General features: G+C 36.7%; 1 protein-coding gene across 4 annotated transcripts in view; it reads right to left on the bottom strand.

Moving 5' to 3' along the window:
- qkia (QKI, KH domain containing, RNA binding a) overlaps positions 1 to 25,432 on the bottom strand; it is an 86,277-nt gene that overhangs the window by 50,150 nt on the left and 10,695 nt on the right. For all 4 annotated transcript variants that reach the window (XM_039681099.2, XM_039680839.2, XM_039681009.2 and 1 more), the window contains exon 2: positions 15,604 to 15,746. In XM_039681099.2, coding sequence (XP_039537033.1) covers positions 15,604 to 15,746 — 143 coding nt within the window. The remainder of the gene's footprint in view (positions 1 to 15,603; positions 15,747 to 25,432) is intronic.

The following is a 25,432-nucleotide window of genomic DNA, read 5'->3' as shown; positions in this document are numbered from 1 at the left end:
TATATACGAATTTGCAACATTTAAAAGTAACATTATTATGTTTTTACAGCTACAAAACGTTAAGTATTTACGTATATTCTATGTCATAAAGATATCTGTATATATCCCTTTTTACCATTTTATGTAAGATCCCATAACCCTAATCCCAAACCTAAACATAACTACACTGTAAACGATTTCTGTTGTTTTCACAGGATTATACAGTTTTTGTCAACAGTTTCTTACTGTATAATCTATGTACAGTAAGTTACAGTAGAATTTAGTTGTTTTCACAGTATTATTTTGTTTTTTCAACAATTATGTACTGTGCACACAGTTGACAGTATGTTACTGTAGAATTTCAATGCATTCTGGGAAATTATCAGTTACTGTTAATCTAAATACAGCAGTGCAAACTGACCGCGAAAAACTCGACACACAGTTCCACGGGTAAAATTGCTAGACCTCTAATGTTATTATTCTTACATTAAAAAAAAAAGAAATGTAGCACTGGGCCAGTGACCATGAACAGCCTTAATTCAGTGTGCATGAGAGCGCATTTGAATTTTGAAAGAGTTTGTCGTGTCAGTGGTGCCGCTGTCTTTTCTGCCGACCAGGAACTTCTTCATCTGGTAAGTAATAATTATTATGGATTCTTGCTATAACTTTAAAGTTATATAGAATAGCTGACCACAATTTCTGTATTCAATTTAATCTATTCTAGACATTTTACTATAAGATGTACAATTTGACACTCTTCAATGTAACCTAGGGACATGTTACTGTCAATTTAAATACATAAGTACGAAATGACTGCGAAAAATAACCACAACAAGCTGCCATTTTATGAAGAACTCTTCAGTTCCCTTATTCCCTCTGTGAGAGCGTGCAGGCTGTGCATCGCGCCGCTGTCGTCTGCAATGTTTTCGCCATAGCCTACATATGATATATCTGGTTAGTAATTATATATTTTATGCAAACCATATCAGTTACTTACATTAACGGATTAAGGTTAGAACTGGCCGCGGCATGAACTATATGAAGTTACTTGATTAAATGTGATTTTATTAACATGTATATCATATATAGCCTCTTATAAGGTCAAAATGGTCTAATCAGTTTTTTTATTTACCACGTTATGTCGGTGGAAACGCCTGCACGTTCATTATTTTATAACTTTATAGGGTTGGGAATTGAAAATCGATAAATGTATCCTTAAATCTGATATCCAAGGTTAGGATTCGGATTAGCCTATTGTTATAAAATTAAAGTTTCGATTCCTCTTATTGATTTTTTCACGCTTATTTTTGTGTAAATCCTGACCTGGCAATCTGCTATTTAAGTTAACGTTAATGTTTACCTCAGTGACAGTCTCTACCGCAGCGCCCAAAAAGTGCAGTTTTGTCCAAATACAAAGCTATGTGTGATATTTACAGTATTGTCTGATATCGTAATTTTTTTTATAACTATGTGTAAACTGACATGTAACGTTACTTATTTGAAGGGAAAGACGCCCTGTCAAGCTTCTTTTGTCATACGATGTAACTTAGTATCACACAAGCAAGATTGACGTTTTCACGTGACCGTAAATGAATTGATTTTAAACAGTCCAACAAACAAGATAGTATTAAGTGAACTACACTTTAGACATCATTTTGTCTGTTTTTGCTGTTTAGCTAAAAAAAAAACAACAACAACAAAAACGCTTTTACTGTAAAAACGTCTCGTCTGTTCTCCTTTTCCACAGGTGTGAGCTGTGCATATTAAGAAGACCCCATCCATCTTGACGACCGATGAATTGTAAATCTAATCTAATTTAATTATTCTATTTATCCAACTACTACTACTATACCTTGGCCAAATACTGACCCACTGAGAACATTTTAAACAGATTATTTGCTATCTGTGAATTTTGAACAGATAATTGCCTATCTGCAAGTTGTTAAGAATTGTTCTGGTTCAGTTGCATAAAAGCTTGGATAGAGAACTTCCTATTGCAAATGTTAGAACATTAAGTCTGCATATAAATGATTATTAATACCGTAATGCAAGTTTTTCATGGCACATGTGCATGATGATATTGTTTTGTGTTTAGATTTTTTTAAAGGACACTGGATAACACACTCTAAAAAATGCTGGGTTGTTTTAACCCAACTTTGGGCCAAATATGGACAAACCCAGCCGTTGGGTTAAATTTTTACATTGCATTTTTAAGCCAACATTTGGTTTTGTCCATATTCTACCCAAAAATTGGGTTAAAACAACCCAGCATTTTTTTAGAGTGCAACTTGTCATTTTGTAATACTCATCTGGATTGGTGGTTTACTCGTCAAAGCTAGTTTATACATTTCTCCCAGCCCTGCAAATCTGGTCCTCTAGTTATAAAGGAGCCCAAAACCCTTTAAAATCAGCAACAGACCAGTCTGACCAGTTAGACAGTCTATCTCAAACCAATAGACTATCTAGTTTAAGCCCCCCCCCCCTTTCTAATAGATTGATCAGATAGCGCCCCTTTAATCTTTTCTATTTTACCTGTTCATAATCATTTTTGCATGAATTGAAACGCATGATTGTTCATGATTTTCATGCATGATTTAAATTGTATTATATTACATTATTATTATTCATGTATTTAATTTTATTCATGTATTTAAATGTATATATGTAAATGTAATGTGTTTGAAAATACACAATAAACCTTGAGCAGTTAATGCTTCAATTGTTCTTTTTTCTATTTCCTATAGTGCTACTGTGCAACCTGTAGAATATGTAGAAAATCCATAGAAATATTATTTTAACTGTTAAATAATACTCTATTTCTACGGATTTTCTACATATTCTACAGGTTACACAGTAGCACCAAATAAATACAATAACATTTCATAACTGTATAATACTATACAGTATTATTAAAAATTAACAGTGTAATACTGTACTTTAATATGGTAAGAAATTACAGTAAAATAATGTTATTTGATTTTACAGTATGCTTAACAGTACTGTAGTTAGTGTTAAAGTAATTTTATTGTTGAATGAAATACAGCAAGTACTGGATAATTGTTGCCAGTAAGTTACTGTTAATTTGACAAGACATTTTTTTACAGTGTATTTTATACAGAATATAAAAAAAGGATAAAACATAATGGACAGATGTGTTGGGAAATGGCAGTTCTATTAACAATATGGCATTAAAATATATTTTGAGCCACCAATCCTACTCCTACCCCTAAACCTACCCCTAACAATTCGTTAAAACTACGTAAACTAATGTTACAATGGGCTATATGCACGCATAAGTTCCGCATTTGACGTAAGGATGCTCGTCCATTTCCGGTTGTGTAGATTAAAGCAGAGGAAAACCGGAGAAAATGGGATTATGGCAGAGTCTTCAATATTTACTGTCCTCCCGTCTTTGAAACGAAACGTACATACGTTTAGATGTAATTTTATATATGGTTATGTTTATTTAATATAATTTTAAAAAGAAGCATAAACACAACGAGGGGTGTCTGTTTTATCTGTTTTTGTGACTAACGTTTCATTAGTATAACCATGGAGTATAAAATTCAATATAAATTCTCGGTATTGCATTGGACTCTACGATCGGCGGAAGTTATCGAGCATCCCTAATGCTTCACCGGAAATAACGCCGTGCATAGAGCCCATTATGAAGAAAAACGTGACTAACAGAAAAGTATAATCACAATAATATATTTATTGCGAAAATGTCAAAACCGCTACCAAAAGCCGTTCACATGAAGATGCTTTGCAGTCGCAGTCCTCTCTGGCAACATTGTAATAGTTTTGTATGAAGTACAGAGCAGAATTTAAATTAATAATCAATGAAAATGTTCATCCGGCTTCAGTTCGCAGCTTCGCACTATTTCAAAAGAACTAAACCAACCGTCACAGTCCTTCATGTCTCAATCTGTGATGAGGCAGGGAAGAGCTAATGACCATTTGATATCTCTGCCGTAAAACACGACGTATCGCTTCTCAAGGGCGTGATTTTTGAATTTGAATTCATCACCAGCGCGGGATTTGACGTGTACGGTTGCTGCTGAGAATGGAGGCGAAGATCACGACTGGATAAAAGGTTGAATTAGGATTTTTTTCTTGTAAACAACGTAGGCTATGGATTCTAAAGATTTGGATTACATCAAACTAATAAAATTGATGTCTTTTGTGAATTTATGTTTTGTTTTATAGGAGAAAACACTTTCTGTGCCTCACGGCAAATAAACTATATTACAAAATGGTTAAACGAGTAAAGTTAAAGAATGTATTTTTAAGGTTTTATAGTGTAATGTTTAACACCATGCAGGCGAAACGAGCAAAATGTTAATATTTATGAGTATTATATCAATAAATGAGACTGAAAACATAATGAATAAGACAGTTGAATGCAATAGAGTCAAAACATAATGCTACGATTTTAATATGCATAAATTGTGATATGTACAAATGTGTACATCGGTGGATTTGTTCAAATGTAAATAAATTACGTTTTTGTGCTGTCAATAACGTAAATATTTTACATTTTAGTTCTGTAAATACGTCAGTATTATACGTTTCTGCGCATATAAAACGTAATTATATGTACGTATGATAGAACTACACTTTACGTACAAATGCATACGTATTCTCATGAGATCACATTGGATTTTAGTCGACTAAAATATAATGGGTTTAGTTAAATTGTAATGCGTTAATTTAGAATTTAGAATAGAATAAAATGTACAAACCCATACACTCCCGAAGAAAACATCTATTAACCTATTAATATAAATGATTTAAAAGTCTGAACATGCAATACAGATACGGATTTAACTACTGTGATTTAAAAAATATCTTAAAATTAAATAAAAACCACTTTTCCTAAAGTACAACACAGCCTTTTCAATGGATGATATACAGTATGCATTCTTTATAACCATGCATACATCCTTCTTTATTCTTTCAAGCAGAAATATTCTTTGTGTAAATTAAATATAATTAATCCTTATTATACTAAAGCTATTAACAAACTGTGATTGCTTTTCTCTTTTTCTTTGGTTGCTTGATCAATATTAAGGACACAGACCACATTATGTTTGATGCCACTTTCACTTTAAGACGTCGGATTATTTCCAATGACATGCGGATCCAATCGCACTGATGCACATCCGATACACTCACAACTGTTTAAGACATAACCGACATAATTTACATGAATACTGTCCAAAGCGGACATTTAAAGCACTCAATAACCTTGCCCCTTCATATTTATTGGACCTTCTTAATATCTATATTCGATCTCGGACTTTAAGATCGTCTTCCTCGCTCACTCTTGTTCTCCCTAGAACCCGCACTACTTCTATGGGGTCCCGGGCTTTTAGTTTTGCAGCTCCTTATTTATGGAACCTGCTGCCACAGGATGTGCGAAACAGTGAAAGTATTCATGTTTTTAAATCTTGCCTTAAGACCCATCTTTTCCGGCAGGCTTTTATGTTTTATGTGATTTATATATATATATATATATGTGTGTGTATTAGGGCTGGGCAAAAAAATAGATTTTTCGATTAATCGGTTTTTAAAATGTGGCCGATTCAAAATCGATTCTCAACGGCCTCGAATCGATTTTTTCCATATAAAGGGCTCGCGGACGCGGTGAGGCGTCTTCTCGTCTCACTGCACTGGGCAAGCACTAAGCGCTGCAGCTGTCGATACACACTCGCGTTTAGGAGTCGGGACACGACGAAATATTCACTTGCACAATCGGGCCAGCATTGCATCGTAACCTATGATGGTAACTAACGTTTATAATTTTCACGTCTTTTTAAGTTTTAGTTTAAACATTCAAGCGATATTAAACCATCCCGTGCTCGCGCACTCTCAGAGATGTCTTTCACTGCGTGCACATACAGTAAAGCCAATCCGCCTCAAACAGCTCGCCTGAAACAAACGTTTTATCCCTGGATTATATCGCTTTAACAGTTAAAAACACGCGACAGTACAAATGAGACAGGGATCCGTTCTTAAAGTGAACGCAGCCATATGTGTCTGTCATTAATTCTGTTGAATTAAAACAATAGAATATAGCATTAATTCTAAGCAATCAGAATTAATAGCCTTTGTATTTAATTCAGTCTTGGACTAAAAAGACTATCCAGTATTATTTTACATTGGATTACTTTATTCAGTTTCTGTAGTATTTCTGACATACCAAAAAAACTCTTTATTCTATTCTATTTATTTGCTACTTTTTTCAGTTTAATTCGAAGATTGAAATCAAGCTTCCATGTGTTACTTAAACTCTTAACAAAAAAACAAAAAACAAAAAAAAACATTTAGGTAAGATCAACGTAAAAAAATGTCTAAATATTTTTATTTTTATTTATCTATATCTATCTCAAACATAAAATAACATAATCCTGTTTGATCAAGCTGTGTAACTGTTCTGACTTTTTTTGCATATTGCATCAAAATCCTGTCTTTTCTTTGTCTGCATTTAGTGTATCTAAAATAAAAAGAGTTTTATATACAGGTTTGTGGCTCTTAAAAAACTTTTGCTGGTAATTTACTCACCCCCGTGTCATCCAAGATGTCCATATTTTTCTTTCCTCAGTCGAAAAGAAATTAAGGTTTTTGATGAAAACATTCCAGGATTTTTCTCCATATAATGGACTTACATGGGAACCAGACGGTCCAAGGTCGAAAAGACAGTTAATAACAGTTTCAGATGCAGCAGACGATGAATAAGGGTCTTATCATGCGAAACGATCGGTTATTTCAAAACTTATTCCAAAAATGTAACTTTTCTAAGGACAAATGCTAGCCTAGCTCTATTCTGTGAGGCGCGTTTGTAACGTCACGTAATACGTAATTACGTTCAAAAGGTCACGGGCGACGTAGCCGGAAGTACAGAATCAAAATCGTCCGACATCGCTGTTTTACCTTTTAATTACTTTTTTGTAAACAGCGTTTGAGTTAGTTTGCACGTTCAACCTATGCGTTCAACTTGTAAACACTGACTCTGTACTTACGGCTACGTCGCCGTGACCTTTTGAATGTAATCCTGCTGCCGCCACAGAGTGCCATTTAGTTTTATATAAAGTTTAAATTATTTTGTTGTCTCAAATCGTTGATAATGTATACTGACTTTGCCCTATGCTGCAATAAATTTAGTTTTGCATTCATTTACATAAATCAGCTGCTTGAATGACAATTGCTGATGTAATTGGGTTTTCATGTGAGATTCTCAATTCATTCAGTTAACTGATGCTCTGAGGTAGTTTTCAGACTGCAGACTCAGCAACGATTGTATTTAATTGTACAGTACAATTATAACATAGAACAAACATCTTCATTTCATGTCATTAAACATAACAATATTGCTGGCCATACACTGATGAGAAAGTGAGTCCGGTGTGCGATACTTGGAGTTGTCCTAGACGTGGCGCAGCGCTGCGCTTCTCATTCGGTGTGCGACCCCCTTTACGGATGTGTATTTCACTGCCACTTCAATTCACTGTTCACACACACACACAAAGTCCCCACTTGGTTGGATAGATATCATTCAGAAAGTTCCCTCTTGGCTAGTGTGCAGCGACACTGCTGTGTTAATACATGTATATGTTAGTAATATAGACATGTGTGTGCAATGGCACATAACTATGGCAAGTAAATTGTTAGGGACTGCATAACAAAGCATAGAAAGTATATATGAAGAGAGAGCGTTAAATAAGAAAAATAGTATATATATATATATATATATATATATATATATATATACATAATGTATATAATAGATATATAATTTAACTGTAATGAAGACATATTTCACTGCCAGTTCACACACACACAAAGTCCCCACTTGGTTGGATAGATATCGTTCAGAATGTCCCCTCTTTGCCAGTGTACAGCGACACTGCTGTTAGTAGTATAGAAATATATAGTTTTAGATCGGTAAGATTGTTTATGTTTTTAAAAGAAGTCTCTTCTGCTCACCAAGGCTGAAATTATTTGATAAAAAAACAGTAATATTGTGAAATATTATTACAATTTAAAACAGCGTTTTTCTATGTGAATATATATATATATATATATATATATATATATATATATATATATATATATATATATATATATAATGTATATAATAGATATATAATGTAAGCGTAATTAAGAAAGATTTCACTGCCAGTTCACACACACACAAAGTCCCCGCTTGGTTGGATAGATATCGTTCAGAATGTCCCCTCTTCGCCAGTGTGGAGCGACACTGTTGTTAGTAATATAGAAATGTATAGTTTTAGATCGGTAAGATTGTTTATGTTTTTTAAGAAGTCTCTTCTGCTCACCAAGGCTGCAATTATTTGATAAAAAAAACAGTAATATTGTGAAATATTATTACAATTTAAAACAGCGTTTTTCTATGTGAATATATATATATATATATATATATATATATATATATATAATGTATATAATAGATATATAATGTAAGCGTAATTAAGAAAGATTTCACTGCCAGTTCACACACACACAAAGTCCCCGCTTGGTTGGATAGATATCGTTCAGAATGTCCCCTCTTTGCCAGTGTACAGCGACACTGCTGTTAGTAATATAGAAATATATAGTTTTAGATCGGTAAGATTGTTTATGTTTTTAAAAGAAGTCTCTTCTGCTCACCAAGGCTGAAATTATTTGATTAAAAAAACAGTAATATTGTGAAATATTATTACAATTTAAAACAGCGTTTTTCTATGTGAATATATATATATATATATATATAATGTATATAATAGATATATAATGTAAGCGTAATTAAGAAAGATTTCACTGCCAGTTCACACACACACAAAGTCCCCGCTTGGTTGGATAGATATCGTTCAGAATGTCCCCTCTTCGCCAGTGTGGAGCGACACTGTTGTTAGTAATATAGAAATGTATAGTTTTAGATCGGTAAGATTGTTTATGTTTTTTAAGAAGTCTCTTCTGCTCACCAAGGCTGCAATTATTTGATAAAAAAAACAGTAATATTGTGAAATATTATTACAATTTAAAACAGCGTTTTTCTATGTGAATATATATATATATATATATATATATATATATATATATATATAATGTATATAATAGATATATAATGTAAGCGTAATTAAGAAAGATTTCACTGCCAGTTCACACACACACAAAGTCCCCGCTTGGTTGGATAGATATCGTTCAGAATGTCCCCTCTTTGCCAGTGTACAGCGACACTGCTGTTAGTAATATAGAAATATATAGTTTTAGATCGGTAAGATTGTTTATGTTTTTAAAAGAAGTCTCTTCTGCTCACCAAGGCTGAAATTATTTGATAAAAAAAACAGTAATATTGTGAAATATTATTACAATTTAAAACAGCGTTTTTCTATGTGAATATATATATATATATATATATATAATGTATATAATAGATATATAATGTACGCGTAATTAAGAAAGATTTCACTGCCAGTTCACACACACAAAGTCCCCGCTTGGTTGGATAGATATCGTTCAGAATGTCCCCTCTTCGCCAGTGTGGAGCGACACTGTTGTTAGTAATATAGAAATGTATAGTTTTAGATCGGTAAGATTGTTTATGTTTTTTAAGAAGTCTCTTCTGCTCACCAAGGCTGAAATTATTTGATAAAAAAAAAACAGTAATATTGTGAAATATTATTACAATTTAAAACAGCGTTTTTCTATGTGAATATATATATATATATATATATATATATATATATATATATATATATAATGTATATAATAGATATATAATGTAAGCGTAATTAAGAAAGATTTCACTGCCAGTTCACACACACACAAAGTCCCCACTTGGTTGGATAGATATCGTTCAGAATGTCCCCTCTTTGCCAGTGTACAGCGACACTGCTGTTAGTAATATAGAAATATATAGTTTTAGATCGGTAAGATTGTTTATGTTTTTAAAAGAAGTCTCTTCTGCTCACCAAGGCTGAAATTATTTGATAAAAAAAACAGTAATATTGTGAAATATTATTACAATTTAAAACAGCGTTTTTCTATGTGAATATATATATATATATATATATATAATGTATATAATAGATATATAATGTAAGCGTAATTAAGAAAGATTTCACTGCCAGTTCACACACACAAAGTCCCCGCTTGGTTGGATAGATATCATTCAGAATGTCCCCTCTTCGCCAGTGTACAGCGACACTGCTGTTAGTAGTATAGAAATATATAGTTTTAGATCGGTAAGATTGTTTATGTTTTTTAAGAAGTCTCTTCTGCTCACCAAGGCTGCAATTATTTGATAAAAAAAACAGTAATATTGTGAAATATTATTACAATTTAAAACAGCGTTTTTTATGTGAATATATATATATATATATATATATATATATAATGTATATAATAGATATATAATGTAAGCGGAATTAAGAAAGATTTCACTGCCAGTTCACACACACACAAAGTCCCCACTTGGTTGGATAGATATCATTCAGAATGTCCCCTCTTCGCCAGTGTACAGCGACACTGCTGTGTATCAATATAGACATGTATAAGTTTGAGCATTATATAATGACACACCCACACACACACACATATATGTGTATAAGTATGTATAAGTTACAAAATGAAGACAAGATTTCACTGCCAGTTCACTTCACTGTTCACACAGACATACAGTTCAATTGCAGGCTATATGAGTCCCCTGTTGGTAAGGTAGACATCGGCGAGAGTTTCAGGTCCCCACTTGGCATGTTTTTTTAAAAATAAAAAAATGCATATTTAAAGTTATATTATGAAAAAAGACCTTAAAAGAGAATTTTGTACGTCATTTTTGTTTCTTCAAAATGACCAGAAACACTAGTCCCCTCTTGGCCAGTGTAGAGTGATAGTCCCCTTTTAGTAATATAGACGTGTATGCGTGTGTGTGTGTGTGTTTGAAACAATGACTCATGCTAACCACCAGGGGGAAGAATAATGAGGCGAGAACACAGTGAGAGAGAAACTGTTTTGAGGGGGTCAGCTGGGGATTCTAATGTACACGGGTGTGTGTGTGTCCCCACCCACTTGCGTTGCTCGAAACACACAAACAGTTACTTTATATTTTTCATGGCATGATGGAGCTGTGGTGTTCATTCTATACTGGTCAGCCATGTTTCCCAGTAGCTGTTCCTGCTATTCTGAGACGGAAGGTCACAAGAACACACTCCTAAGGTAGGGACACACCAAACAGACGCCAAAGACTTAGTGCTGATGAAAGCCAACCATGTCACATGTGTCGGGAAAGAAAAATCAGCTTGAACACACCGACAGGACTACAGTCAGCTGTCAGCTAGCATGCACGTTCTGTGCCTGCGTGTAAAGGAGATAACGGTCTATTTAAGCAGAAATATTTGTTTATTTTTGCCATTCAAAAAGGGCAAGCGAAACTGCAGGTATACAAACCATAAACAAAGCAGCACTTGCTTACCATTTTGAATATCAATCAAGCCGATTCCATTCCGCTCTTTATAATGAAATTATTTGCAAATGGAATGCTCAGGTAGGGGTGTGACAGTTATTATATAACCGTGAGACCGACAGTTCGTTGAACACCTACATTCAAACTCTATAACCATCAAAACCGTGTTTTTAAAATCTTTCAGATAAGGTTATAGAGTAACGGATTACATGTACCATTGTTATGTGTTCATAATACAAATTAAGAGTAGCCTAACTTAGTCTCCACAGAACATAAAATATTCATTTTATTTTATTTTCCGCGTTCGCATTTGAGGAAAAAACAATGTTACGGACGTGACAGTTCTCGAATAAGGATGTAACCACTCTGAACGCATTAAAACTTTTCACAGACAAACAAAAAGCACAAAACCTTTCTTTAAAGTGAATTTCAGTTTATATTAATCGTATCTTAATTTTAATAATTGTTTCATCAACCAATTGCCTAGATTTAATAAATAAGAATTAAATATAGCAGACGATAGATAATCACGAAACAGAGGCGCCGGCGCATGAAGTGGAGCTCATCTCATAAATGAACAGAAATTCAGCATATAAGGTAGCCTACTTGCCACAGTCACAGACATGTCTACTTTTAAAAAGACAAATTCAAGACAAAAGAAAACAGACTACAGACTGCTCTCTACTTATGTAATCTCTATCAAATATGCATTTCTCTCTGGCGCGTTCACTACTGCGAAGATTGCGTGTCAGCATAGTCAACATTTGGCCGACACTGACAAAAAAAACAAACACTTGTTTAATAAACCATTAAAATAACTCATTGCTATATTTTACATACTCATAAATTAATCACTACTTTTGCCGGTTCTTTGTGGCAGCTTTTAGGTGCTTTATTAGCGGTGCCAGCATGTTACATGAACACATAACCACAGGATTACCCTACCTACCAGAAAAGGTCTTTTATTTTGGCTAGTTTTTTTTTTTTTTGCTTATTCACTGGTAGTTGACTTGCTGTTCATTTTAAATCAACATAGAGCAAGTAGCCAATCAGTGTCTGCTTGTTTATTCAAACTAAGTTATCCTATACTATAACAGACGTCAGAACGTCGTCGCAATACATTTCAGAATTGTGTATAAATATATTTCTTAAGTAAAGCAGCAATCATTACGCAAAGTGCTTAAAAGTAAAAGCCAATTTAAAAAGTAACATTCTGCACAAAATTAAGATAAGCAGAGCAGTAGTCTCCATCATAATTAACTCTGCTTCAAATTCTGAGAAACCTGGGGTTACGTGTGTGTGTGTGTGTGGGGGGGGGGGGGGGGGGCATGGGGTCCGCTGGGACGCATGGGGTGGCCTTTATCGGGCCGTCAGAGGGAAAACGCATTTCATGTGCTGTGTCCCAATGTGAAGGCTGCGTACTTCGAAGGCTGTAGACTTTGAAGGATGCAGTCTATTTGGCCTTCGAAGGACGCTTCATGTAGCCTTCGTGGGATTTCCTAATTGCGCTGCCAGGTGTTCCCTATTACTGCTCCTGGCGCCAAGCAACGGAGCGAGAGTACAGCTGCCACCCTGATCATTCATTTAATGAAACTGAGTAAACAGCTATGGAGAAAGGCTATTGTCATTTTGTTGTTTTATATTTTACTGGAAATTTTATGTTTTATATAGTCCTGTCTTTAAATGAGGGGCAATATATATAAAATCACATAATTTCAATTCACATAACCACTAAAAAAATATTTCGAGTCATGTATTTCGGCTCAAGAGTTGGCCAGAGCTGGTTTAATGCTAGAGGCTGCGTCCTGAATAGCCAGATTACACTGTAAACTGTTCAAATATTGGGTGTTAACCTACGTAAATATTGTAATGAAATAGCCTAAAAAATAATAATGATAAAACATAGGCACATATATAGCCAATAGCCTATTCAAATGTTAATCGTACCATACGATTTTGTAGGGTTTTCTTTTTATTGTCTAAATGGACCATGGTGAATATATTTATACAGGCTGTCAATCCTATTTGAATATTTTAAACCAAATATAAAAAGTCCAGTGCAAACGTACTCCCGCTCGTCGTCGTCAGCTGTCAGTCACAGTTGCTAGGCGACAAGAACAATCCTCCGCAGGCTAGACCGGTCCGAGCGCTTCAGGTGCGCACTTTGATATGGGACGAAGTTGAAGTTAGCAACAATTTGTTAATATTGTGACAATGGACCAACAATTTGTTACTTTAATTTTTAAAATAACCAGTGGGAGAATGTAAGGAACTTCATACTGCGAAAGTATTCATGTACAAATGTGAAGTAGCCTACCCTTTTCTCCTTTACAGGACCACAACACTACACATTTTACATTAAACGACACAAAACAAAATTATAGTTTAAATGTATCAACCTTGCAAACACTCACAGACCCTTACAAAAATAAACAAATATCCAGAGCCATGAATTCTCTTTTGTGTACACATTTAAAGTTGCACAAAATAATGAAATAATGAATAATAAAGAAATACAATGTACAAGAAATGCAATACAAGGCTATAAAAGCCGTTTTCGTATTTCCACTTGACAAAACCATGCAATGCTGACGAATGAGTTAAGATGAATAATAAGAAGAAAAAAAAACGAAAAACAAAAACAAAAAACTTTTGGCTCTTAGGTTTCTCTGGCTATTTGAGTAAATAAAAACATAATACTTTTACATTTAAATGTGAATTTGCCGTCCACCACTGAACTCTCGGCCACCCTTTTTTTAAATAAAAATGCTGTCGTCACCCGCGCAATGATTTATGGGGTAGGATCGGGTAGGATAGTCCGCGAAGTGTCCATTTATGTATCGTTCCTTTCACGGGGAAATGAAGGGTGCATTTGGCGTCGCTTTTGAATTAGGTAAGCCTTCGTCGCGCTGCAATGACGCAACCGCCCTTCGAATACGGCCTTCGGAGGATGCATAACTGAATTGGGACAGCCTTCATCCCACCGAGATGACGCAATCGGCCTTTAAATGCGGACTACGCGGATGCAGCCTTTGAATTGGGACGTACTTCGTCGCGCGGCTGTGACGCAATCGGTCTTCAAATACGGCCAACCGTCCTTCAAATACGGACTTCGGAGGATGCAGCCTTCACATTGGGACACAGCTATGCTCTGCTGACCCCCTCTTTTCTTTCTCTTTCCCTCTCCCTTGTCCACCTAGCAGAAGAATTAGGCAGCAAAATTGCTCCCTGTGTGACATGGCCACCGATGTGTGTGTTTTTGTCTGAGAATATGAAAGAAATGTCAAACTACATTATGTGCGCTGGTGGAAACACTTCTCAAACATCTCAAATGCACAATAGAAACTAAAAAGAAGATCCTACTCTAGTACTAGAGCATGGCCTGTGGCATTCCGGCACCATTCCCAGCTCTCTACAGGGGACTGATACTGGAAAAACTACTATTGTTAAACTAGCTTATGACAGGGAGTCCTTATTTATTCCCAAATTTCATGTTTTCACCAGGAGTAAACCACCTCAGATTTCATCAGTCACTGTAACTGTCAATCACATGTCTCTGTAGCAACAGTCAATCACTGTGCTTGATTCTAAAAGATGGGTAACATCTAGAGTTGTCAAAAAGTACAGACTTGAGTGCTGAAATAATAAAAAAAAAAGTTACGATACAGCATTTTCAGCCGTTGTGTTGTCACACTCAACATATGTCTGTGATTGGCCATTGTATTGATGCGCTCAACATATATGCCTGTGATTGGCAACAATGATCAACTCTTCAAAAAGATCAACTCTTTCCACACGAGAGCATCGGCGGATACCTAATCGAAGATAAACCGCTGATAAACGGATCCGCTGATAGACGCCCCTTTCAAACGCTCCTGTGTGTATCTGTACAAGAGCTTGATGAAAAGCACCAAAGAAAACATGTTTTTGAAGAGTTGAAAACTGTTGCCAATATATGTTGAGTGTGACAACACAACGGACAATCAGAGGTGTTTTTAAGAATCTGTTCAACAACGCTCAAAATGCTAGAGGGAAATGCTGGTTTCACCAGATTTTCTAAACTTCAGCACCAACTGGGTACCAAAGTCGTTACCTTTGACAACTCTAGTAATATCATTTGACAGACAAATTTTAAATTTAAAGTATGTGAGACTCACATCTGGGTACTCTTTGACCGGTACAAAGAGTTTCTCCTGCAGATGTACGATGGGTCCCATTGGCTCGGGTAACTCCAGTGGGTGCTTGTCCACCAGACCGTTCACTGTGTCGTTATACATGTCTTTCCTCACTCTGGTTATCTCTGCACGTAGACAAAAAAGACAAACAGATCAGAAACCGCTGAATGAGAGAAGGGGGAAAAAAAGACGAACAGGTATAAAAATGCAACATTGCGTTCATTAACATGAGATTCCAGCACATATCCCCTAAATTCAGTTGCCAAATTTCATTAAAAATTTTACATTTTATATTTCACAGTAACAGAAACTCGCATGAACATATTGAGATCTTTTAAACAGAGACTCTTTCAAAGCTGAGAGCCCAAGACTTCCGTTGCCACAACATGATTAACCTCAAAATGTCCATTCCTTTCACGCATATACACACACACCACCTTCCCTCATGATCATTCCCTTCATCACACACAGAGGCTGTGTTTTAAAAACTAGTGAGCTAAATGAGCTGATAGTTAGGGTTTGAAAGCCAGATGGTGAAGCAAACACCCTTTAATAGAATTAAAAAGCTAATAGGAAATCTGATACCCAGAAAAGTTGTTGAATGATTATGACCTTTTGAAAAGGATTGAGAATCAGGCATGCAAATACAATACTAAGTGTAGTCATGGTGGTTGAAAAACATAAAATGAACAGTGTGCTATATTCCTAGCATTTTTTAAGTTAAATGATAGCCTTGATTGATGAGCGTTCAGGAATTCAGTCTGCTGCTCTCAAATGTCATTCACTTAAAAGTGTGTAGGTGCATTGAAGGTGACTGTGGAGAACTGACTTGAGGCGGACTGTAACACTGAAAATGTGCATTTGCGTGTTTCATGGGGACCCAGAATCCTGGAAGGGGGTTGAAGGGTGACGCAACACCCAGATCAGAACAGCAGCAGCTCAAGGGCCATGTAAGGGTGAAACCTTTAACACAACGTATCTTGTCTCATACATGCAATGAGTCCCAGAGGAGGTGACACAACTGCTGCAAGTATATTAGTCACATTTACAGAATTCAATCCATCTTTCTCTCTTGACCGGAGAGCAACCTCATATTCCTCCACCCTTCTCTTTTTCCACCCCTCAGTCTCACCCTCCATCTTTCTCACTCTAGAGAAGGAAGGATTTATCTCTGGTTCTCTGGAGTAAAGATGCTGCATGTCTGCATGTTTAATATTCTTGGACTGCAAGAGAGTAGGTTAGAGTAAAAGCAGGAATTAAAAAAATTTAAATATCCTCGACTGAACTAGAAATGTGCCATGAACAAAAACGTGTTCGTTTAAATCTCCTCCCAGGCTCACACAGTATACATGCCTGTACATGGGACTTTTTAATATACTTCAAAAATAAACAGTATAAATGACAATCTACAGTAGAGTTCTCAACGGGCCTGAAAATTATTACCCGACCCGGCCCGTGGCTTTTAAAGCCCAGACCCGATGTAACTCGACACATCAACATGAATTATCTGCCCGAACCCGGCCCGACTTGAACGCGCTATATCTATTGCCGTTACGGCGTCTATTCATTCCAGTGAAATCACAAAATAAAATGCACACAAACTTAGCAAGATTGACTTACTAGTCCATCAACAAGATCACCAGGTCAGCATCACCGTTGCATCCAGAGCTGCTTTTTAGCTCACGCCAAGGAGTTGAAAAGCCCGACCGAGTGGGACTCTTGTCAGGTTTCTCACTCGGTCAGATTCTCTTTTCCTTTTCCTAAACTTCCGACCATGTTTTTTTTGCTTTTTCTATCGTCTAGTAGTATCATGTCTGAAAAGCGCGCAAGTGCAGTGTTGTCAACTATTTTCAAAGGAAAGTAGCTAACGCCATGCCTGCCAAAAATCTTCACACAATAGTAAATAAAAAGAACTCAAACAGCCAACCAGCGGGCAGGCTACGAGTTTTAAAACAAAATAGGCTTAGCTTACAAACATAATCATATGCTTATAATAGGCATCGTGGAGGAAGATCAGTGCAGTGGATGGACTGAGCCGTGTTCTCCTCTCGGCCAGCCACCCGCGATGCACTTTGCACGCAGCAGCCAGACTTTCTTTACGGTGAACAGCAGCGATGATTAATAATTTATTGACCCAACCCGAGTCATTTGCTTATATTTTCGACCCGAACCTGGCCCGAACCCGTGGGTCCCGTCGGGCCGACCCGACCCGTTGAGAACTCTAATCTACAGTACACATTACTTCATTTGTAACATTTTATATTTGCCTGTCTTTGTCTCAGACATACACACACACACACACACACAAAGCTCTTCTAAAAGCACTCTTTTAGTGTGCACTTAAAAAAGCCAATGAAAAATAGAAACTAAAGTGTTTCTGTCCTTTGGCTGAACGAGAGAGGCACAGTGAAATGCCACATTACCATAAAGTAGCGGCAAGAGAGTGAGCGAGTGATAGAGCACATGCCATTAACAGGCACAAACTCTGAGGTGAGTCCTAATTTCAATGTCCACAACGATGGTAGCCTAATGGTTAAGTACCTTGTTTGCCAGCACAACGGTCACAGTTTAAACTCAACTAAGGGGAGAGGCAGGAATGTGGAGAAGTGGTGAGATCAGATCCGGGTCTATTAAGCAGGACACTGAGCCCCACAATCGCTCAGTTTTCAGGCTGCTGGTCTGGGGGTTCAATAGTTCACTTATTTGATTATTACTTTACTCATTTGTTTCTTTTAGTGGTCCACACAGATCACATTACAGTTTGAGACTTTTTTCGGGGTAACTTTGCTTTCCATTAAAAAAAGTTTTTTTTACTGTCGATATTGATAGATGTAATGCATCCTTGTTGAACAAAAAAAAAAAAAAAACTTTTGAAAAGTAGTGTATGAAGGGCAACAAAGGGTGAATGTGATAAGAAATTGTATGTGGCAAGATCAAAAGAGAACATTCACTGATCTAACATTGCACAATATTGAAAAGCAAGGAGGAAAGACAGGCTTAAAAAAAATATATATAAATATAGGAATATCCGAAAAATCTCTCTCCAGTCTTTTCACTGGCAATCCATCCACCAAAAGACCACTGAAAATATTGTCACCATTTACTCACCCTCATGCAATTTCAAACTACTTCTTCCAGATGAACAAGAGATACTGGTCAAACAGTTTTTTTTTTTGTTTGTTTTTTTTTACTTTACATTTTCAACTTTCTTTACCACATAATCTTGCTGTTTGAGCATGAAAAACTATCAGTATGCACTTTCTGAACTCCCCAAAACGCTTTGAGTTTTCTTCTGGGAACGTAAACGTCCCAATATTCCTCATTTAAATAACTGACTAATATTTCATAATATTCCCTGCTTTATGAAGAAAGGGAGAATGAAGCAGAGTTTAAAGAAACAGTGATTGCACTGGAACTTTAGTAGATGCTATACAAAAGGATGGTGAGCACTCAAAGCTCTTTAAGATTAAAATAAAAGAGAGAGAGGTGCTTGAGAAGAATGCCTGCTGATGTACAAGTTTTTCCACTTTGAAGCAATGAACTTTAGCTATCATAAAGCACAGCTAGCCTCTGCAGCCACAAGATTCCTGCTTAATGCATTTGCAGCTTTATTCAACCTGCAAACAACTATCTCAACAGACAATATAATTCAGCACTTAAAACTTGTGATGAAACAATGAAAAAAATTAAACAAAAGGGATTCTTATGGGGGGAAAAGAAAACAGTATGTTCGAGATAGGCCTTCAGTCTTATCAAATGTCCACACCTTTTTTTAAAGAGTAAAATCCTTTGCAATTCAGTATATTTCACTGCTGCTGACGGCCAGCAACTAAAACTTCTTTCAGAAATGTTTGCATCATGCATGAATTCTATGAACTCAGCACTGCATTTCATGTTTTGGAGAGGAGAATATTTTCCCGCAGCATTAATGTGGCTCTTCCAGAGAAATATGCTGCTGAGTTTAAACAAGATGCAACAGCTTGTCAAAATCAGGTGATGTGAGCTTGTTTGCGTACGTACAACATGCAAGAAATTCTAAATTTCCTTGAAGCAGTCCAAGTTTCCCATGTCATGAATAAAGAATTAAACTTCTTTAAACCACTTGATGTGGCAAAACATCATTAAGGAAACATGCTATATAGAATATAAAGAATAATTAAATAATAAGAATAAACCACAAGGTTCTGTATCCAAATGTCCATTCTTATAAGGAGCTAACTGGAGAGAGGGAGAAATAAACATGATCGAATAGAGTAGCCTAATATCCATTCTAATCTTAGCAAGGGCAAGAGAAGTAGTATATGTAATCTACTAATCAAATATTACCAGCATTGACTGGTCTCGGGATAATTAACGGATTAAAAAAAAATTGATCGCAGCTTCTTTCCTTTAAATGACTAGAGGGCCTAAAGTAAAAACTACTCAGAGAATCACAGTTTCTCAGAGACTGTTCTCGTACATATTAGAGCTGAATTTCATAAATAAACATTCATTATTTTGGGCATTGCCTCAGCTCCCTGTCAAGAGATAAAAAAAGAAAACATGAATTTAGCTTCTGAGAAAGAGGAAGGGAGAGGTGAAAGTCAAACAGAATAATAAAAAAAAATCTCTATCTCTCTCATTGAGAGCTTACATGGTTGGTGTAACCAAGCACCAAGTCAAATGTAATAAGTTAGCAGAGACCAAACAACAACACTCCCACTGAATCCTACAAATTTATTGAAATTACTTTAACAATAATTTTTCCAGTTCCACTAAGATATATTTGCTTTGTTTCACTGATTCAAATCAATAACTCTTGAGTTTGACAATGATTGCATTAAATCAGAAAATTCATAAAAATAAATTCTGTCATTCTGCCCTCATGTCGTACCAAACCTGCTTCTGTGGAACACAAAAGTAGATATTTTGAAAAATGTTGGTAAAGTTTTGATTGCCTTTGACCCAGAGATTTAATTAAAAAAAAAATGTTTTACATTAACCAGAAGAAAGATAGTAATAGGGATTTTGAATGACATAAGGTTGAGTAAATAAATGCTAACAGTATTTTCATTTTTGGGTAAACTCAACAGGCCCTTTAAGTATTTATATTAGATGTTTAAGTGAACCGAACATCATAATCAGTTAGGTAGGTGCAGAGTTTCTGGAACTGTGCAGGGTAATGTCTGCAACATGTCACATTGTAATTGTTCAGCTCAATTCAGTGGAAATGCAGGCTGATTCTGAGAGATCCCCTGGATGAGCACCAGCATCAGTTCAGTGTAAAAGGGAAAGTGAAGGCAGTGGCGGGGGGCTCACAAATAAATTAGCACACATTTATTGAAAACTATACAATGTAAAAGAGGCTGTTAGTAAAGTTTAAACACACACAGTTCACCATGTAAAATCCTCTTAAACATAAAGATTCAAAAGCAGACACTACATAACTCCCCGAGTTGCAAATTGACGTGGAATTTGAGCCCTTCAGTTTAGGCCAGATATTGCATGGAAACAGAGATTGTGTGTCTGCGGTCCTCACCAGCCGTGAGGAAACATCAACTGTATTAGAAACTGCAACATGTGATCAGATGGAGAGGGGGGAAGAAGTCATTCCACAGGCAGAAGATAATTTCAGAGAGCACAAACATGTCAAACTACCAACAGGTTACAAAGTGTAGAGATCCCTGCCAACAAAAACAGGTGTTTCCAAGTTATATGATATCAGAAAGGCTGAGGATTAAAAGATTAGATTGCTGGACATTTGTACTAGAATTAACCTGATCCCTGACCAATATACTCTCCGATATCTCTATCTTCTCCCTGCGCATTCCCAGATTGTCCTGCTGCAGTCCGGGTTTCCGCAGAGCCATTATGAGGAGCTAAATTTAGCAGGGAGGCTTGTCACACTTGATGATATGGTGCAGGGTTATAGAGTAGAGCTGTTAGGGAGGGGGTGGGTTTGGGTTATCATTCAGGACGAGAGCACAACAGTTACTGCGGTGGTTTAATGGCTGCCCAGCAGGGCACAGGGTCTAACCACAGCCTGTAGATACCTCTTACACCCAAGCCACATGCTATACAGGGAATCGAGAACAGCGTTAAGATGGCTCTGGTCACGAGAAGAGGCTGGTTACAGCTGGTCTGTTCAGAGGCAGGTGAGTTTGGGACACTGGGGAACAAAAGAACTGACACAGCCCAGCCGATCCAGCCAAATACACATGAATGCACAAGTGTTTCCTGTATCGCTACTCGGCCACGGCGCTGCTATTATTACCACAGCATAAAAAAAAAATATATATAATTGAGTTTAGTCTAAACTGAATGCAGTGATTAAATAGACTGAATGAATCTCATGAAATAACACCAAAAATATAAATAAACACGCCCATCTATTCAGGGCCCTATGATTTCTGCGATCACGGAATCACGGACAGAATTGCAGAATTGGCAAATTAACGCGGAATCTAGTGTTAACGCGGAATTTCATGGAATTTTAGCTACATATTTGTTTTGAAATTGTTTTTGTGTGAGAGAAGACCGTATGTCTAGTGAAAATGCAGACTGGGGGAAGCAAATCTAGGTGACAAACCCCCCCCCCCCCCCCCCCCCCAACCCGTCATTTCAGCTACAATGACGAAATCAAAACAATGAAAGCACTGCTTTCATCAGCAAAAAGACTCAACGCTATAGGCCGTCAGTGCTGAGCCGAGCAGTTCGCATGTGACTTATGCAGTGTTTCCCACACACAGACTAATTCGCCACATATTGCGTTTCGTTAATTTTTTTAACATAATTTAAAACACGCAGCGTATTCTTTCAGTTGTATTTCCTTTCCCCGCTCTCCCTCTGCCTCTCCATCATACACACACACACACACACACACAACGTGCACACCACGACGGTCTATGAGGCGCGGACAAGACAAAAGCGAAGCAAACTCAGAGAGAGACAGAGTATGACTTTATTTTAACTTATATAATCTAATATATTTTATTTTACTGGACAGTTTAAAGGTTGCATCAGCGATTGTGAGTGACGTCACTTCTGTTTGTGTTTGAAGCGAGATCCTAAGCAAACCAAGTTAGCTCGCCCCTCCCTCCCATTTTGTGCATCATGAAAAAAAAAAACGATCATGGACACACATTTCTTAAAGCGACAAAAAAAAAAATTCTGTGAACTGTAAAATATGAACTTGGCTGCTTTGGATTACAAATTACAAAGATGTATATAAAATCTGCAGTCGATGTCATATCATACAGCTAGTTTTGCTGGTGCTTCACTTTGAGCGCAAAAACAAACAACGATGTATGTGATAATTTTTCTTGGGCCTGAAATCGCTGATACAAGCTTTAAATCTCATAACCATATTTTGTTGTTACTTGAAGAGTGCAGTGTTATGTTGCATCATGCAGTATTTGTCCTGAAAAGGCTACTGAGTAAATGTCTGTAATACCTCAATAAATTTAAGGTCATTCCTATTTTATTTTTTTATACATTTTAATCAACTTTAAAAGCACACTCTTTTTATGACTAAAATAACAGTCAAGGGTAAAAAAAAAATAATTCCCAAAAATTAAAACGCAAAAAATGGACTTTGGGAAAAAATAAAACGGACTTCAAAGGGCCCTAACTGTTTAGTGGTTGCATGGCCAACAAATCTTCACCGTGAACAATGCAGTCTGATTTATGAACTTTTTTTTGTTTGTTTGTTTAACTCCGTTAAATAAGTGATAGGTTAAATAAAAAAATACATCTGTGCTCACCAAGGCTTTTCAGCAGTGTCAAAATAACTAAAATTCCAAATAATGGAATTAACAAAACTACAACCAACCTACTAAATTACATCAACTTTATTATCTAAGAGCTGCAAGTGAACCACAGCCAACAGACAGACCAAGACGCTTTAATTTCTCTCTCTCTCTCTCTCTCTCTCTCTCTCTCTCTCTCTCTCTCTCTCTCTCTCTCTCTCTCTCTCTCTCTCTCTCTCTCTCTCTCTCTCTCTCTCTGGCAGAACAGATGTTTCTGGAATTAAACAGGTTGTAGTAGTGAGATAAGAAAAACTGATTATTTCATTTACAAATTTACAGATAATTCCCTCCATTTGCCATATGACTTGTTGACTGTACTCCATCTGTGCACGCACACACACCAACACAACGGCCCTAAAAGGATAACAGGAAGTGAACGGAGGATTCAGAACTTGTGCAGAAAGGAAAAGCCATTGGTGTTTTAACAGACCATCAAGACAAGAGTGTACAAGACTTCCTGAGAGCGTGTGACTGCTCAGAAAAGAGGATCCTGTGACATCTGTATGAGATACAAACCATCTCAGATCACATCAGATGCAAAACATGTACTCATATTTTTTTGTTTTGTTTTTTGCAGATGATCAGGTTAGGTATTAATTAATTATCTATTAATTTCTCAAGAAAGCTTTCAGTGGCCACACACACACACACACAGAAAATGCAGTAAACATGCTGAACAATGACAGGAAGAACTGAATGCGCAAGCAGGAAGGAAGGAACCAGTCAGTAAATGTGCTAAGAGCAGATAACCAAACACCTCCTTCCTCCTGGACAGGACACCCGCCCTTATCCTCCTGAAACATGGTAACAAACTTGCTTAATATGACAAACCAAAAACAAACAAGAAGAAAGTGAACATCTTTGTTCCCTTCTCCATTTAAAACCAAACTTATTCAAAGCCTTTCTTTAAAATAACTTGCTGTGGTGTTAAAAACACCAATATTAGCACTAATCACCAGTGGTGTGAAGCAGGGCAGAAGTGATCTGATTCTGTGGTTTCATCTCTGATGTGAGTGGACAAAAGCTAGCACTGGCGAAAACCGCCGCCTTTCGCGTCTGCATTAAACTACTCTTCCTTTTCATCATCTCTTCTTTTTTCCTGTCCTCTATTAGCACGAGATGGAGTGGCAGAGCTGCATTCCACTGCTTTTAATTAGCAGGAAATGAGGGCAGCCAATGACAAGGACCATTTACACCAGTGAACGAGGGAGAAGAGAGAGTGAGTGAGATCTCAAGGTGCTAGTTTTACTATGTAACCGATCTCATAAGAGATGCCTGGGGACACAGGATGGCAGACAACACGAAGTGCCATCCTTCACAGGAGTAGTAATGACAGCAAAGCACTCTGGTTAACAGCACCACAACAACAGAAGCTTCCAAACAAGCTTGAGCACAACAGTGTACGACAGGAAGGAGACTGTTTGCCAGTCTTGAAGACATTTTGCACCAAATTCTATTAAATCAAAGCCTGATAGAGGACTACATTACAGAACTTATTTCTCACTCCGTCAATCTGGTAGTTCATTTAATGTTTAGGTATCATGGGCCACCCATGTCACTAGACGAAACCTGTAATAAGAGCAATACGGTATTTTTATCAAGAAACTTTCCAGTCATGCAGTGCAGATCAGCAGATGTGTAAAACCAGTTCATTGGCATTCTGAGGGGAAAATCTGCTTCAAAATCCAAGGACCAATCAGAAAGCAGAGCTACCTGGAGGTTCAGTCATTAAAATTAGGTTGCCTACGGCAACTAGGGTAAAACAAATATTTACAGAAATTCTGTGCATGTGTATGAGAGGGAGTGAGGGGAAATGTGAACTGATTTGAACTCCAGGTGTTAGATGGACAAAAGTAAAGGGTGGTCTTGCTCGTCACACACATTCATATATGTGAATAAAAATGAAGCGCACAAGAAAAAAAATATTAAAATGGATTCACAATGTCGTGCCCCAACAGCTGTCACAATGAGTTTGGTCCACCAGAAGCTCAGACGTGGCGTCGCGCGCACTGTTGCAAGCTGCG

The sequence above is a fragment of the Pimephales promelas genome, chromosome 15 (genome assembly GCF_988280905.1).
Source record: "Pimephales promelas chromosome 15, fPimPro1.hap1.1, whole genome shotgun sequence".
NCBI lineage: Eukaryota > Metazoa > Chordata > Actinopteri > Cypriniformes > Leuciscidae > Pimephales > Pimephales promelas.
Note: the sequence above shows the minus strand (reverse complement) of the source record. Positions and strands in the feature narration are given on the sequence as shown.